General features: G+C 40.0%; 2 protein-coding genes across 2 annotated transcripts; both read right to left on the reverse strand.

Moving 5' to 3' along the window:
• Positions 1-2,232: 2,232 nt before the first annotated feature.
• Positions 2,233-8,772, reverse strand: hgh1 (HGH1 cochaperone). The gene is made up of 10 exons (XM_086294281.1): positions 8,623-8,772; positions 7,328-7,450; positions 7,092-7,230; positions 6,849-6,986; positions 6,584-6,735; positions 5,581-5,681; positions 5,298-5,396; positions 3,967-4,058; positions 3,748-3,870; positions 2,233-2,838 (listed from the first exon to the last, which is right to left on the reverse strand). Exons 2-10 carry the CDS (start codon positions 7,435-7,437, stop codon positions 2,617-2,619), a joined length of 1,176 nt encoding a protein of 391 aa, XP_086150407.1. The 5' UTR covers positions 7,438-7,450; positions 8,623-8,772; the 3' UTR covers positions 2,233-2,616.
• Positions 8,773-11,584: 2,812 nt separating this feature from the next.
• Positions 11,585-16,935, reverse strand: LOC147331071 (transmembrane protein 263). Its single transcript, XM_086293113.1, has 3 exons — positions 16,612-16,935; positions 13,826-13,916; positions 11,585-13,001 (listed from the first exon to the last, which is right to left on the reverse strand). Exons 1-3 carry the CDS (start codon positions 16,618-16,620, stop codon positions 12,715-12,717), a joined length of 387 nt encoding a protein of 128 aa, XP_086149239.1. The 5' UTR covers positions 16,621-16,935; the 3' UTR covers positions 11,585-12,714.
• Between the last annotated feature and the right edge of the window lie 1,508 nt (positions 16,936-18,443).

Consider the following 18,443-nt stretch of genomic DNA (forward strand, 5'->3'; position numbering starts at 1 on the left):
CTGCATTTAGTTGGTTTTATCCTCTGATCCGACGCGGTGGCTTCGTTTGAAGTGTTTTTGAAGCATGTGAAACGGAAAGCTCTGAGGATCCGTTCTCTTTGTTTTTGTTGTCTCTGGAAATCTTTTCTTACTTTTTCCTGAATAAATAATCACTGCAGCATGAGACACAGTCATGTTTTGAAGACTTAGCTGGGGAAGTGACAGATTTTTGTTTCTGTTCTCTTTTTTTTTTTTTTTTTTTAAACATAAGGTTAAGAAAGGAAGGATGGGTGACTTCCTCCTGAGGTTACTGAATGTTTCTTCTCTCTGTGAGTTAATAAATGACTCCTTTCTGTGTGAAACAGTTATGTATGTGCTGTTTGGCCTCAAGCTTGTCAAGGTGGAAAAACTAACACAGACGCTGATGAAGGAACACATGGTCAGATCACACACAGGCACATACTGTTTAACCTCGCGAGCATCTTGTAATTTCCGCTCATTCTAACTTAAACACATTCACAGGATCTCTGTTGGCAAACATTAATCTAATCTTGACATTAATCTGTGGCCCTAAACTGAAACAAAACTCATTTTGAGACCGTCAAAGATGTTCCCATTAAAGTTTAAATGACCTGGTCATATGTGAAAAACCACACATTAAAGCATGTTCAGGTTCAGCGTATGGCTTCATTTTCCTGTAGTTTTTAACAGTTGGTGAGGTGGAATCTCTTAACTCCAGCTCTATGTGTTAACACTAAGGAGCTATGATGTTGATTACAGCTAAGAACAGCCCCTTTGTTCTTGTTTTGTGCTGTTTTACACGTAGCGTGACATGAATCGTGGATGGTTTATCTCTCAGGCTCATAAAATGTTACTGAGATCCACTCTGATCCCTTCAAAGGGTTTTAACCCAAACAGAAACAGGTCAGAGTATACGCACTCACCCACAGTTTATGCTGTTTTTCTTCCTGTTTTTTATCTGATGTGTCTCAACCAAATTCCCGTTACTATTGAAATTACTGCGGCTATATCCTCTTTATGTTTTCACAAGAAGCCAATACACTATCGAGAGACCGAATATATCAAACTAATAAATAAATAGAGGCTACAAAATACAAGAGTTAGGACGTGATTTTACACCCATCCATCCATCCATCTTCTGCTGGTTCTTACTTTGAGTGTTTTTCTTTCTTAAGTTGGACATTGCTTAAATTTCTGTCTGTTTATTTTCAAGGTAAAAATAAACTTCTGCAGAAGCACACGGAGGGATTTTAGTGGTTTTGGATCCAAGTCACTGTGGAGGAATGACAGAAGCTGTACGTCATAGGTGTCAAACTCTGGCCCGCGCAGCCTAATTACATTTGGCCCGCGAAGCCATACCAAATGACTATTAGAGCTGGCCTACTGGTATTATACAGCTAATATATATATTGTTTAGTATTAAGCTTTGCTTGTTCCATATTCAGTTTTTCAGCAAAACGTGTTCGAGTCTATAAGAAAAGATTCATTCTTAAATCTGGAGGAAGATTTTTTTTTCAATAAATATTAATGTTAGCCCGCGACTTTGTTCCAGATTTGAATTTTGGCCCACTGTGCATTTGAGTTTGACACCCCTGCTGTACGTGTTCTGACACCCTCTGCTGGTCATTCATTAACATTAAAAAAAAGAAAAGCCTCTGAGGGGAAATGGCTGTTTATCTCAAGCTAGTGAGGATGAATAGATCTTTTTATAAAGACGTTTTCTTATGAATAAATAAAGAGGAAACCAGAATAAAAAGGTTATAAACATGTCTGTTGGATTTGTATTACAACAGGAAGTGAAGCAGCCGCATTTCAACAGACTGTCATTTACTTTAACGGTGTGACTTTATGTGCAAATAAAAGCAATAAAATCATTTTGTTAAAGCGTTTAAATTGCCAGTTTTGGCAGCACAGGATTGGACTGCCAGGGCCTCCACCTCTGACCACCGGTCAATCAGTGATGGCCCAAGTCCCTTTGGCCTTGCCTGCTGGTGCAGGCCACACAGGAAGGCAGGCCCATGTGGTTCTTTGGGGCTGGATGGGGCCACAGGAACTCCATCCTTATAAACAAATTCACTGTCCAGGTCCTACCTACTGAACTTTGTTTCAAAGTCTGGTCATTTCAAACAAAGCCTGTCATTTTCTCATAAATACTGATGAACGTCTTTGATGTCATAGTGTGGTTGTGAGAAATTTTACAAAGTGTTAGCAATAAAACCAACAGCCACTCTAGTGTAAAAGTTATGATGGCGTACATTTATTTGAACACGTCTCCTTTCTTGGAGCACTCTTTTCAATCTTTTCATCACTTTTTATAAAGCAGAGAGAAAATAAATCAAGTTTAATACACATGAAACACATGAAAATGACTCGATGTTTAAAGAGATTCTTGTACTGTCGTCAGATCAGTTTCAAGCTTTTTCCCCTCATGTTCTTTGTGGTTTAATCAGCAAAATAAGCTGATCAGCTTCACTGATGCGGTAAAAGAGTAATTTCTCTTCCACTGTCCTCAGCACCGACTCCACGTGACTGCGCAGCATCTCTTTCCTGTTACACCTGAGTCAGCCACATTAAAGCAGTGCTTCTATCTGAATGACAAAAAGCCTAAAATAGATTTCACTTTATCAGTCCACTCTCCTGTTCTCTGTCTGTCTGCTCAGAATCACTCTTCTTCTTTTTCTCGGCCTCCTCTTCTGCTTGTTTCCTCTTCTCCTCCTCTTTCTCCAGCTCTTCCTGCTCTTTGGCATCGGCCTCTTTTAGTTTCTCCTCCACATCCTGAGGGATTTCTACCTCCATCAGGTTCTCCATGCCCTCCTCCGGCTCATCTCCTATCAGCACCTGGGTGAGTTAAGATACAATCGCATTACACCTTCACATTCGAGGCCCCCCTTTACTTACATGACATGAATAAAGAAAAGCACATCACTGACTTCCTGCTTTGAAACAACACAGGAACAAGAATAGAATAGGTTTGGTTTTTATTCATAAGTCCAAAACTATAATTAATAAATGTTTACTATTACATTTTTACTGACTTTTAGTTATTCTGAGAGCTATAAAGTTCAACACAGCCAGGGTTGACATGTATCACGAATGTGACTATTAGCTGTATTTATTAAGCCAAATTTTCTATTTCAGGCTCCGAGCATGTTGAAATAAAAATGGGCAATTCACAGCTCATCCTTCCACACAAAATGATCCCTATGAGTGTCATCTACTCCAATCAGATGATGATAAAATGCAGATTAAAAGTCTATAAAGAACATAAATAATATAAGTAAAATCAGCACTCTCACAAAAGAGACAAAAGGTTACCGTCTCGTAGGCTAATAAAGATCAAAGCATATCAGTTGTGTTGACTGGACAGCTATTCTTGGTGTGTTAGTCGCAGCAGACTAGAATCACGAATGACAACATTTATACATTTTCTGCATTAATAAATGCAAATTCCTGTGAGACACACACACACACACACACACACACACACACACACACACACACACACACACACACACACACACACACACACATTCAGTATTTAGTAAGGTACTAAAACCCTGATCATAAACTGCTTCCAACAGGGTTTGGTTCAGCACAAGTTACCGTGGTTATTTAGGTAAAAAGAGAGCCACCTCTGTGACATAGGACACCCCAACTTTAAGCCCACTTTAATCTTGCTTCACAGTGTGCCCCTCAGGTGTTAGTTTTCCAGTTTAGACAATAACCAAACATCTAGATTTTTCCTACCTGGACCAGTTTCTCACAGGCCGCTGTAACGTGGGCGTCCTTCTCCCAGCGGTGGAACTCTCTCATGATTGGATAAACATTCTTCTCTTTCAGCATCTGCCGGCCGGCTTTAGTTGCAGTCAGCTACATAGAGAGACAAGCAGTGAGGAGCTTGACATAAAAACATAATTATCTAATCTGTGTGCGTGTGTTTGTTTCCGAATGTTTGTGGTTTTGTACCAGTAAGAGCGTTTCCAGGAGCATCTTTCGGATGTCTGGGTCTTCCTCTCGCTTCTTGTCCTCGGGGAGGTACTGCAGGTCGACAGGCAGGCCTGGACCGTAAATTAGGTTCTGTTAGAGTCTCAACTAGCAGTAAATGGATTTAATAAAATAATAGTCTCTTAGTCCTTCTTTCTCAATATTATATGATGCTGTCTGTGGCTCTCAGCTCATTATATTCCCAGACTCTAATCATACTTGAGGGGTTAAACCATCATGACAATCTCACTGATGCAGGGATTATGCACGGCTGAGAATGCAGAAAGTTGCAGACACCAAGGATAAGTAGTGCTATTTATTAAAGTCCACTTCAAGATACACGGTGCATTGTTATGTCTCTTCACAGGATGGCACACAGCAGATGCCCACACAAAAAAAAAGATTCACATCCCATGGACCCAAGGGGACCCTAGAATACTCACAGTATGTAAACTGTAAAACTTTTACCTTTCATGTCTCTGGGTCATCCTTCCAACACTTATTTATCATTTTAGTCAAGTCTAAGCACTGCATGGTGAAGTCCAATTTATTTAGAGCCATCTGGATGTTAGCTTTTTGCAAGGAAAGAGTCTTTTTTTCATCAGCATGTGTGGAGCTGGTTTCAGACCAGAAACCACCTGTGAAGCTGCTGTGTGGTATTTTGCACCAGTGTGTTAGCACTGTGTTGAGTGTTGAGCTGCAGCAGAAGCTCAAACCCAGTAATCAGGTTATAACAATAACGGCAACAAAAATATCAAACCTGTGCCACTAGCAGATAAACAACATTGGCAACTTCATGAGTGAGTGATTTTCACATTTTGGCTATTAAATTAATTAAACATCTTGTCACATATCAATCTCACGTCATGTTTTTGGTAGCGTCTCTTTTTCAGTAGTGAATGTTCCAGTTACTTCTCATTTTTTAAACTAAAAGTGGAGAGGATCACTGCCCTGCATGTCAGTATCTTCTTTTAATTGTTCTTTTTCTATATAATTTACCCAGGAAGTTTACATTTATTATTTAAAACCTTTCCGTATCCCTGGTTTTAATAAAAACTATATAAATAAACTTAATTAAAAATTGTATTATTCTTATTCATATAGCAGGTTGTGTAATTGAGTCAAAATAATCTGCAAATTGTGTGTTTACAGAAATGGAACATGCAACCAAGTTTGACAGAGTGGCTTTCTTATGCAGTGTTAATTTATTTTGGATAAAACCGGAGTTTGATGCCAACGAGGAAACAAGGTAGATCAGACTGAATTATGAAATATTACTGATATAAAGTGATATTACTGATATAAACACACACCTTCATTTTCCTCCTCTGTCAGCTCCTCTGGACCGGCCAGCGGCAGCAGGAGGAAAGGCAGGATATCCACAGCATCGCTTAGCAACCACTCGTGATGAGCTGCAGAGTGAACAGAGGTTTGAGGTACAACAAATCTGGTGTTGTGGAGGCGACATCACTGAGGTTAAACTCTAACCCTAAACCAGAAATCTGAACCTCCACTGTAAAAAATGTGGCCGAGGCTCCAATTAACTCTTTTTATCTACGGTGACTTTAGCCTAAACTTCAATAATGTGTGTCTCACCGTGGTCAAAGCAACAGTTGCGCAGGGTGCCTATGACTCCGCCCCTCCTCACCACAGATGACTGGTACTGAGTGAAGGGCAGCAACCTCTGGACTACACACCTGAAACACACCCAAACATCATTAGTGCATGCTGCAGGGTCAAAGCATGGCAGTGTGTAATTTTAAGAGAATTGACTGTGAACATGCACCTCCAGTCATGAACCACATTTTGCCAGTAATTTAACTTCCAACAAGCCTCAGCATGTGAAAGCTCCTCTCAAAGATCTAAGATGTTGTCGGTATAACAAGTGCAAATCAGAAAGCAAAGCTTGTCCCAGGTCAGCGTTATTCTCGGGTCAGAACGCCTCTTCTGTAAACATTTAGTCCCCTGTGGGGCAATGCAGGAGGTTCTTGAAGCTCTCCTTGACTTCATTTTACTTTTGGACATGTAGGTGGAAAAATTGTACTTACAGTTTTAATAAAACTGGGTCCTTATCTACACATACACACCTATTCTTTTAAACCAGATTATCCTGCTTTGTTCTCCAAAAACAGAGCATGTCAGTGTTATAAAGCAGGGTGCCTAACTCATTTTAGCTCATGGGCAAAAGAAGTCTCTCAAGCAGGCCAGAGAACTACAACTAACGCCCGATGACCTGGTAAAAAGTGTTCTCCTTTCTTTTAATGTAAAGATATTTAAGCACATTTTCCTGACCATCAATTTATAAAACTGATGAGAAGCATCCTCAGACGTGTTTAGAAACAAAAGTGTAATTTTAACAATATGTCCCAGTCGAATCAGTCGAATGTCAATACAAACAAGATGACGCAGCAAGAGCAATTTGTGTGTCACAGGCAGGAGGATGGAGGAAAGAGGAGACGAGGATATCAGCCGAGTCAACTGTTTTCCAAAGGGTGATATTTCAGTGACCTAAAAGGCTAATATTCAGAGAAAAAGCTGTGTATGATCGAGTCTCCCCAACTCTGTCTCTGAGCTCTTGACCAGCAGTGAAGTCAGTCACCTGTCCTTGTCCATCAAGTAGTTTCTGGCCTCAGGCAGCTGCGTCAGGTTGGACAGCAGAGGACCCAGGTAGTGCAGTTTAGCGTTCTTATTGTAACCTTCAGTACAGAAGATCTGAACAAGCTGTGCCATACCGACGTCCTCCTGCAGCACCTGAAACAGAAACAGTTTGTCTCTCATTATCCATGAGGAGGAGATTAACATGACGGTAAAGCTAGAATGATTATGAATTCAGTCCTAAAATGAAGCGCTCTGACTGGACGCACCTTGAATAAAATCTTGCAGGTTTTCTCGTGTCGCGTCAGATTTGACAGGATGGTGCAGATCTGATCGGAGAACAGGTACTCGGGGTCCAGAAGGTTCTTAAACAACACGGGGACAACTTTGACATCTTTCACCAAAACCTGAGGGACACACAACAACCAGCAAACGCCCGTTACATGTTTGTTTTAGAAAAGGAAATAAAGTGAACACACAAAGTTTTCAAGGGCTGCGCTCGAGTCCACTACCTGATGAAGAGTCTCATCGGCTGACAGGTTGATAAAGATGTGGTAGCAGTCCTTCACTATGGCAATGGAAGGGTCAGAGGTCAGGGCAAACAGGGCAGCAATTAGATCAGGTTTAGAGTGGAGAAAGCGGCAGCCATCCCTGACATCAAACACAGGGGAAAAAGAAAGTAAAAAGATGGAAATATGTACATATTTACTACATTTATGGCAGAAGTCACTTTAAATAATCCTCCCACCTGTTTCCAGACAGTCCCAGGATGTACTCAGTGGCCTGACCTTTGACATCTGGACGTGTGCTGGGAGTCAGGAAGGAAAGCAGCTCTGCAACCTCAGAATCACTCAGCATCTTCAAACAGTGTCTGATCAACAGAAACAAAACCTTAACCACACATACAGCTCTAAACTCAAGTCAGTAACATGATTGGGTATAAAAATGAGCACGTTAAAGAGACAGAGTTTCTCAGAACTAAAGATGATCATCAGTCTGCAAAAACTGCATCTACTAACTGTGGCTCAATTTCAAAAATAATGTTCTTAAGTATGACATTGAAAGGACTGTGAATATCTCATCATCTGCAGCACATAATATCTTTTCAACTATTCAAGGAATCTGGAGAAGGCTCTGTGCACAACACTGTGATCTTCAGGCCCTGAGGCTACACTGCATTAAAAACAGACCTGATTCTGCCATAAAAATTGCTGCATGGACTCAGGAACACTTCCAGTTCACTTCCAAATTATTATCTGTGAACACAGCTCATTGTTTCAGACACAAATGTAGGTTAAAGCTCCATCATGCAAAGAAGAAACCATATGTGAACATGATCCAGAAACACTGCCGTCTTCTCTGAGCCAAAGCTTAAAAGTGACTGAAGAGAAGTGGAAAACTGTGGCCAGACAAATCAAAATTTGAAATTTCTTTTTGAAAAACATGGACACTGCATCCAAAATACTAAGGAAACTGTGGAAGTGCATTAGTTCCAGCAGCTGACACATCTGGAAAGGCACCATCAATGCTAAAAGGTATATACACATTTAAAAACCACAGGCATGTTTTTCAGAGAAGAGCTTGTACATCTCACAAAGACAATGCTTATCATGAAATCATGGCATATCATGAAACACAAAATGATGACAAGCAGACCCAGGATGATTGAACAGCTAGAATCAGGCAACAATGGGAGGAAAATCCTCTCTAGAAAGTCCAGCAGCGACAAAACGAGATAATAGTTTTATTTAAAATGGACATTTTTCCAGTTTAAAGATCTGTTCTCTGGGTTCAAAGCTGAATTAAATCTGGGTTTCTGAAACTCTGGAAATTACTGCACACTGTTTTATTTACATTTAGAACAGTTAAAATTATTCCGGTAATGGATTTGTTAGGAATTACTTAGTAATAAGACACATTTCGAGTAGTACAGCGCTAAACACTTTAGAAAGTCTACTGTCTTTTGTACACACAGGAGCCTTTCAGCACAGCCTTGTCAGATGCTGTGAAACCTCAGCGTGTCTCCTCTTGCTCTTATCTTACCTTTAACTCTCTAAAGAGGAGGCTTTCATGTCGCTTTATACTTCTTTTTGTTCCTCTTCTTGTTTTATTCCTCTAACATCAGATGTCATGTGTAATAAACAGAAACAGCTCAGGAACATGTGGACACCACAGCCGATCTTTGTTCTTCTTCTAACCGTTTTCAGCAGCTTTAAATCCCCCTGCTGGGATTTACCGCCCCCTGGTGTTCACTACATGAGCTGCCACAAATTTTACTTCAATTCCTTCATGCAGGAAACTGGAGGGCCACGAGTGCCAACATTAAATACATGATTAAATATTTAATTAAATGTCTGATTAAAAAAAAAGGAATGAATACATAATTTTTTGAATGTTGTGCATGAAAAATGTATGGAATTTTATTTAAATATGGAATATTTAGATAATAATTTCCAATTGTAATTAGTTAATGACACGTTTAATTACTAATTTAGTATTTATTTCATTTTAGCACTTATGTTCCTCCATATGTTTCTACCTGCCTGCCTTGAACCTTAATTATTTCTTATGTAAAGAAAAAAAAATCTCACAACCTATGACATGAAATAGTAACGAAGCGGTTTATAAATTAATTTTAAAATAAAAAAATAATTTAAACAGTTTATTAATTATGTCATCCATAGAAAAAAAAGCAGAAAAATTACAAAAACAACATCAAACAGTCAACAGGTGCAAAAGTTCATGTTTAATTTGGATAGGAGTGGGAACATTAATTTGACAGAGTGTCTAGGGCACAGGTGTCAAACTCCAGGCCTCGAGGGCCGGTGTCCTGCAGGTTTTAGATGTGTCCTTGATGCAACACAGCTGATTTAAATGTCTAAATTACCTCCTCAACATGTCTTGAAGTTCTCCAGAGGCCTGGTAATGAACTAATCATTTGATTCAGGTGTGTAGACCCAGGGTGAGATCTAAAACCTGCAGGACACCGGCCCTCGAGACCTGGAGTTCGACATCCCTGGTCTAGGGGGTCCTACCCTTAATAGTTTAGGACATTTTCAACTACATTACCTGCAAATGTACAAAATATATGAAAACTATATATCATTTTCTTTATTAAAAAAAAAACAAAAAACAAAAACTTCATTTCTATAGTATTGTTTCCACTATCAGTTAATGAAATAAAATTTTTGAATAAAACAACAGAATTTTAACCATTTAAATATCATCTAAGACTTATCACAAGAAGCGCTGATTATTTATTAAGTTGTGTTATTAATTATTTAGATCTTTGAAGTAAGCATGCTCTTTCAGAAAACACTGACACACAGATGAAATACTCACCTGTGTTTCTGTCCTGTGTGTAAAGAAAATCTCATGCACTGACCTTCTGTTGAGCCACTTCACCTCTAATATGAGTTAAACTCGTGACTTAAACTTTAAGTCTTGCACTGGTAATAAACTGCAAATTAACCATGGATGTAAAAAAAAAAAAAAGATGGCTCTATGATCTGACTTATAACTTATTATTTCTATTTGATGGCTGAATTAAATGTTAAAAGTTTGCAGAATTAAATTTGTCAGCCAGCAGTGCTATAAAATTACCTTTTGATTGTAAATAGTTCAGCGGGATTGAAATTCAGTGACTGTTCTGGCCACTGTAACAGAAATCCGGCTGACAGCTTCTTCCCTGAATAGCTCCTGCGCAGTTCTGGGGTGTCCTTTGGCTTGTTGTCCGGTTCAGGTAGGAAACTTTCTCCAGCCGAGCCATCACTTTGAGCGATAATTGACCGATTTGTGATCAAGATCTGTTTTACTAATTTGCCAGCATCGAAGCTCCTCAGACCATCACATTTCTCCTGCACGCGTGGCAGCTCAGCATCTCACATGTTTGTTTTTCGTCCAAACACCTGAAATTTAGTTATCTCTCCCTTTTTCTTCTCTGTCCAGTGTCTGCTCTCAAATTTTCCCTTTAATCAGCCACTTTATGACATGTATTCAATGTGTAGTTGAAGTCTTTACACTGAAAGGAACAATTAGGATGTGTATTTTATAGGTTATTACCTCCAAGAAGGTTGTGCTTTTGGTAGCGTTTGCATGCTTGAGTGTGTCATTCTCTATGTAAACCCAATAACTTGAAAACCTTCATGTTCAACAACAGTTTCAATGTTCGAGACAGCTAAAGATAAAACTGCGCTGTAAGTGGTCCACAGTGTAAAATTATTCTAACAACCCTGATCTAAAAGTTAAACCCATTGACTAAAGGATTACGTGAGTTGTGTATAATCTATACTTCCACACTTGGAGGGGAGACCTGCTCTGTGTTTTTCCTCTCCTTCCTTTGGAAACACCTCCTCCAGCTTTTCACCTGAAGTGCTCTTTTAAAGGCTGAGATGAGCCTGTGAATAACACATCTGTGCCAGAATTTAATCCAAACTTGAAAGGAAAATTCATAGAAAGCATTATTACCTCTGAAAGCATTCTTAGAATTTGCTTCCTTGGAGCTGCTATTGGTTCTGGGAAGCTTTGTGAACGCCGGGCCCGGACTTCTTCCTCTGTTGCACTGTGGCCTCCCACTTCTTTGTATTCTGGTCAGGACCAGTCTGGGCTGTTCTGTTAAAGTGAGTCATACACCCTGTTGTACTAATGTTTAATTTTTTCAAGATTTCCTGTTTGAATTATCTTCAATTATTTCAGTTTCCAATGACCTTAGGAATACCGTGAGAACAATTAAAGACTTTGGCTCAGTCTCTTCTGCAAAACAGATTATCTTACTAGTAAATCTGAGAATCAAAGTTAAATATTTTTAGAAGAAGAATACTCTGATGCATTCAAAAGTAAGATGGATTTGTCCATCTTGAGACTAAAATCAAGCCCACATTGGCTCCAGACACAAATTTACTGCCTCTTTAATCAGCAGAACATTTCTGGATATGAGACTTTCTGATGATGATTTAACACAGTAAAAAAAAAAAAAAAAAAATCCCAGAGTAGAAATAGAGAAGTAATGGCGGCTCAAAATAGATGTTATGTTTTTGTGCTCTTCTTTGTAAGAACAGCAACGTTTCTGCGATGTCGAAGCAGCAGGACAGACTCCAGCCAGCATGTTAAACACGTTTGACCTTATGAACTACTTTATTGATTATACTGGAGAAAAAAAAAAAAAAAAAAAAGAACACATAAGACATTCACATAGTTCAGACCCATCAGCAAGAGCTTCCATTTGCTCCAGATGTTGCATTGAAATGCTTATATTTCAGATAAATGTTAATGAGCTTCACCTGCACTAAACAGTGATGACCTTCTATTAAAGGTGCGGTTTGACCAATCAGACATGAAGAAGCACTACTTTTCTTCTTACGCAACCATCAATGAATCACATGCTCAAAGTTTCCTTCTTTAAAAAGATCTGCTCCAGCATTTCACACTAACGTGGCTGTGGGAAAAAAAAGAAAAAAAAAGCAGAGAGCAGTCTTGGTATGTTGTGACTGTATCCTCAGTGGTGCTTTACAGAGAAGTGTCTCTACATGCAGATTCAGGCGGATGGGGGAAAACAAAGCCTCAGGCTCTTCCAAGGAATTTAGGTCAGATGCTGCAAAAGCTCAAGACTGTCCTCTGAAGAGCGTTTCCAACGCTGAAACATTTTTCTCAACACGCACATTTCATGCCACACAGGCTTCAGTACAACTTCAATACCATTGCAAAATAAAGACTAAAAATCAGCATTTGAACTTGAAAACATTTCACCAAATGTCTGTAAAGATTGGAAAGAGTGAAGAGCAGAAAGAGGACTGGAACAGCCTCAGTCTGGATTGTAAACAGATAAAAGTATTTATCATGAAGTCCACCACGTGCCGGTGTACATGCAGTCCGCCTGGAGCCACGAACAAAGCTCACTCCAGGACAGACGAGGATCATATGAAGCGATTTGGTGACTTTCTTGCTGGTAATTCAAGGATGTCATGATATCGTAGCGCTACTGAATCTATAGGTGCTGACGAGAGAACCGAGAAAGGCACTGTGGCGTCTGATTGGCAGAGAGAGATCAGCTGACAGCCTCTCTGTTGGCTCAAGGTGGGGCAAGTCCATCAAACATTTTCATTTTCATCGTCATCATCTTCCTCCTTCTCCTCCTCTTCACTCGGCCTTGTCTTTCCTCTTGCCTGTGAACGGCACTTTACTGGCTACCGTTGAGCCGACGGTGGAGACGCCACCGGCCACGGCAGACACGCCGCCTTTCACCAGCCCCACCCCCATCGAGGGCACTGTGGTCACAGCGGACTTTGTGATCTCCAGGCTTTTGCCTCCAACCCAAGCCACTCCACCCACAGCGGCCCCAACGACGCCCTTGGTGACATTGAAGAGGCCACCGGTCACTCGCCACACCATGCCAGGAGGAGCTGCCGCGTGCTCTTTCCCAGAATCTGAAAATGATCACACAAACAACTTGATGATTTTGAGATTGTTTTCATTAATTAAAGTTATCAGTTTGGCGATCATGTGGTCACAATTAGCCGAACCGCCAAATTTTTTATAAGACATTGGATGAAACACTAAAAATGTGTTTACGAAAGCAGAGAAGAGGATCACCGAAGTCCTGCTGGCAGATCTGAGAGGTGGTATTTAAAGGGAAAGTTTAGCAAAATCTTTCACCACATGGAGGCAGCACATGACGGCGCCTCTTAAAAACGATGCTGGACAGAGCAGCTCGCTTTCTGTTGATGGCTTTACAGACAGTTTTTCAGCTATTTGGTCATAAACCAAAACATCCAACTAGTTAAATAAAGAGAAAATATTTTGCTTGTCAATCCAGCAGATGTTTACCAAATTCACTAGTTATCTGGTTGTGTTTTTCTGACTTCAATTCATCTACGATCTTTGATATTTTATAGTAGCTGTAGCGCTGTGTGATTAACAAACAGCTGATTTGAACTCTTGGTATTATTATTAACATTATTGGTGTTTTAAAAGGAGTACACCTGGGATTGCTCAGAAAGTCCCATGTGCCTTTCTTAACAACAGTAACGCCGAGTGGAAGCGGCAGTAGGCGACTGAACTGGTGCAAAGTGTCTCAGTGTTGGGACACAAATAGCCAGCTGGAGCTGGAGCCGCCCTTACACAAACAACTGTATTGTCCCTGATGAACCAACAGTTTCTGAAATAGCAGCAGGCAACATGTAAGCACGGATTGCACCATATTCCCCGATGATATTCCAGCGTTCCAGACACCGGGGAGCTCTGCGCTTACCCTCTGCAGACTGGCTGTTGGTGGATTCGGCTTCGTCGAATTCAGCCATGCTGGTCCCAGGCTGGGGCTCCACATTAACACTGTTTACATTCTGAAAAACACAAGAAAAAGCCAGGCTTGTCTTTACTCTGAGCTTCACAGTGCTCCTCAGTCTGAGCCGTACAGATCACCTGCTCGGGCAGCTCTGCATGACTCGCAGTGGAGTCCTTATTTATCTAATACTCGGCCTGCTCCGATTGATATAAGCAAACTTTCCTCTGATTGGCTGTCGCTCAAAAACAGAAGTCAGACAGCTCTACTCCTGCATCTGTATGATGTAATTCAGATCCAAGGGTAGAAAAAAACAGACTGAGTGTTTAGTGCAGTCTGAAATCAAAGCTTTTAGCTCACAGGGATTACTTACATATTCTGACCTCAGTGTTTTAAACTTTGGTCATGAGCACAGCATAATACTTCTTGTGGGAGTGTGACTAATATAAGCTCATAACACTGAACTGTCACATTTGCAACATGCCCACTGATTCTTTTAGGCCACTTTTATTCAGTTTGCCTCTTTGTACTTACACAACAAAAAGAGGGACACTGAATTTTAAATACATCAGGTTATTGGTCATATTTTGTGTTCCTCAGTGCGATAAATCAGTTGTGTGTGGCTCTGTGGGAGCTTTACAAAGCCTGAGACATAAACCTGCAGCTATTGTTGATATTTTTTCATAACAATAACAAAAAAACAAAACAAAAAACACTGGTTAAAAAAAGACACCTATTAAATTTACTTCAGTTTTATTATTACATCACAAGAGCGCGATAACAGTCGCCTTGAGACACTTTATAGGTTCAAGTTTCTCTATTTTCACTCATCATGAAGAAACATGACAGAACAAGATGAAGTACTCATGTCTCTTAGATCATGACTGTTGGAATAAGTAACGTCTAATTAAAATAAAAGTTACATAAAAGTAAAAACATATATGTGCATATAAATGTAATTAAAAAAATAAAAGTATTGAGATAAATAAAAACATATAACAAAAAAAATTACCCATCAAAATGGACCTTTTATAAAAATTTGTGTAAGCAAATATGAAATACTCAACGATCCTCTAAGAGCAAGCAGGTTGTGACAGCTGTGGGGGGAAAAAACTCCCTTTAAACAGGAAGAAACCATGACCACCTGCCAGGACCGGCTGAGGGGAGATGAAATTCAGCTTTTCAATACACCTGTGGTGTTTTCCTGAGGGTACTGCTATCCAGTTACATTAATGAAATCATAAGGATCAAGTTTTTCTGGAGCTTGACCCAGTCTAAGAGCTACAGACATGTTTTCTGAAATCTGTCCTTCAGTTTTATGTTCACAAACTTTATCTGTAACTCTAAATCACTGGACAATTAATTTAACATCTAAGAATTTTGAGTTTCTTTTAGGAAACAAAAATTTATTTTGTGGACGAAAACGTTTCCAAATGCAAGGAATTATTCTGGCTCTGGTACTGAGGGTTTTTCCTGCCTTGTCATTTTGTGGTGAGTGACTCCACAATGAATGTGTGTTATGCAGTTGTTAAAGATTTCTATGTATTTTACTGCCCTTTCTGTACATTTCATTTTATGTATATTAAGCCTGAAAGAATTAAACCTTGACTACAGAATTTTTTTTACTATTATTCAGATGATTTTTCTGTGGGGTTAGGCTAGATTCTCTCTGAGGGGTGCTTAGATAATGCTGATGCTGATTTCTGTCTGAATAAGTGAAGTTTAGGAGAAGAAAAACGAATCCCTTATTGTGTCCTAAATGTAAAACAGACTGGAAGCCTTGCTCACAGGAATTCAGTAAGAGTGTGGATGGTCATGTTTAACCTTCCAGCTGATTACTCTGCAAAACACAGATTCAGTTTCTAATCAGTTTAAACAAAGAAATAAACTTTTATTCTGTGCGTTCTTAGATGAATATCAGATGAAACAGCATCTGGCCAACTGGCTCAGAGTCATGCTCCAACATGTAATTATCTGCTATACTCGGAGCTATCTAAACCTCATGCTATGAAGAGCTGCGTCTTTTTGTGTGCACATATTCTTGAGTTTAAATTTGCTCCTAACACTGAACACTGTGTTCCTCTCTCTTCTGATGGTGAGACACTGATACAAGCTTGTGCTTTATGTATGAGAAACACTTAACCAGTGACACCAACACTGACCAGGAGCACTTGATCCAGCTGATAGTGGACATGTGTCACTGTGGTGTTAACGTCTTTACACAACGACTCCTTCTGCACAGTGGTGAATAGTGCATCTAATCCAGCACTCTTTCATAATAAAATTAGACTTCACTCCACCCCCCTGCTCTTCTGTTTTTACCCTCTTGTGCACCACACAGTTTGTTTAAAGTGAATGCTACTATTTTAATATGCGTTTTTGATTAATGTGCCCTCTGCTCGGTCTGTAAAACCAAATCCAGTGCGCTTTTTTTTTCTTTTTCTTTTTTTTTTTTAACTGACTTGACATGTGGCAGTAGTGGAGCAGATCTTGGGTAACATTTGCAGGAAGCCGTGACGCCTCTTTTTAAAGCTACTGAAGAAAAAACGACACGTTTCTCCTGGAAGTCAGGCTGCTGAGGAAAAAAATATCTTATTACAATAGTTAAGTTCCACATCATCACTTAACGGAGCCCCAACCAGCTTCCATCCGGTTAAGCTGCCCAACTCAAACGCATTTTGTTCAACCACTTACTCTCCCCCCCCTCTTTTTTCAAACACGTTTGTACATTAATAAGGATACTGGTGACTTCTTACCTTCACCATTGTTCCCAGTGCTTCTCCACGAACACACCTGACAGAGAAACTTGAGAATCTAGCAGCGTTCTTTTCCTCTCCTGCTGTTTTTTATCTTTTAACTTAATTAGTTTTTCTCAGCTTGTGCGTGAAAGCTGCTGCTCTCACTGTTGATTGCCTCTTCTTCTTCTCTCTCTTCTTCCTCTGGGTTTTCAAGCCTTTACCGCATCAGTGTGCAGCTTTCCACTTTCTCCTGGCGCACACAGTTACAGGTAGCGCTGCACAGCTCTCTTTTCACCCTGCTGGTTCTGCCGACGTGGCGCCTTCGCCACAAAAACAGTCAAACCACACACAGCAGCCCGCTGGACCGCCCTTGCAGACCTTCAAAATAAAAGCTTGCACTAATTTTATTGGCGGAGCAGGTCAATGGTGAGCAGGTGTCCCCACTTTTACACTTCTTTCTCATTTTTCTTCTTCTTCTGACTGCTCTCTTTGGGTACCATCTGCCTTCTTCTAACGCTACCTCTAGCACCCTCCTCTTCTCCTATCTGAGTGTCCTCCTTCACTACATGCACGAACCTCCTCTGTGGTCTTCCTGCCTGCTCTCCATTTTCAGCATCCTTTGTCCAGTATGTCCAGTATATGCACATGTCCACACCATCTCAGCCTTGTCTCACAAACTTTGCCCCCAAACTGCTCTACCTGAGCTGTCTCTCTGATGTATCTGTCCATCCAGGCCACTCTCATTGATGAAATTATTTGTTCAGCTTTCTGAAACTCAGCACTCTAAGACAGACAGCCTGGCTTTCATTATGGGTCTCCCGCAGGTTAACACGTCTCTGTATTTTGCCTCCTATCCTACACACAAGAAGAAAAGTGCACGTCCCGAGCTATACTGAGATTTGGAATACCAAAAAAAAAAAAAAAAATGCCACCAAGGAATCGCAGTAACAATAAAGTCTGAAAAACTTCCACTAACTAGGTGAAATTCGTAGAAGGGGATTGTGAGATGTTTCCCCCCAGTTTAGGTCAGTTGTTCGTTAATTTATAGAAACTTGTATCCCGTAAAGCTCCGACCTTTTCAATAATGTAAAATGTAATGTTTAAAGATCTTAATGTCAACATTTTATCCACCCCTGGCTGGTGTTGGGTTCTTTTAAAGTTTGGGCCTTTATTGTGAAAACCGGAAGTCACATTGGACTGCTGTTTCGGGCTCAGCTCCGGATCCAGCTCCGGATCCAGCATCAATAACTCTGCTGGTTGTTTGTGTTTCTGTGTAATGCCTCTGTGCGGCTAATGTGGATTTTATGTAGATTCAAAGGAAAACTCACATGTAAACTGACAGAACAGTTCACGTGCAGGATTGTAGATGGTCACATGGTCAAGTGAAGGCATAAAAAGGTGCTACAGATATCAAGGGTCAGGTGCTACATAGTGATGTTGACACCAGCCTTTATTTACTGAAAACAGAATAAAAAAAAAAAGTCAAAAATATTTTCAAAATAAATTACACAGTCACGGGCGTATCCAGAGGTTTGGCATTGGGTGGCACCTGCTCATTATGGGTAGGGGTTGTACACATAAACAAGCCAGAGGATTGGTTAGTTTTCAGTTTAATAATATGATGCTTTAAATATACATTTTTATATCATAATAATCAAAATGTTATTTTTAGTGTAACAGAATAAAGGCAAACATGCATTCAGAAAACTAAATAATGTTATTTAGGACACCAAAACAATATTTCTACAATATAAAAAATGTAAAAGATGTGGCAACAGATATGGAAGATTTTTCTTTAATATAGCCGACAAATTGGTTTATTGTTTATGACCCGTGTGAGGGATATCAAG

Source organism: Aulonocara sp. 'chitande type north' Nkhata Bay, linkage group LG5, assembly GCF_057382095.1.
Source record: "Aulonocara sp. 'chitande type north' Nkhata Bay isolate Kocher_YH1m ecotype deep benthic linkage group LG5, A_spYH_male_GT1.1, whole genome shotgun sequence".
NCBI classification, from domain to species: Eukaryota; Metazoa; Chordata; class Actinopteri; order Cichliformes; family Cichlidae; genus Aulonocara; species Aulonocara sp. 'chitande type north' Nkhata Bay.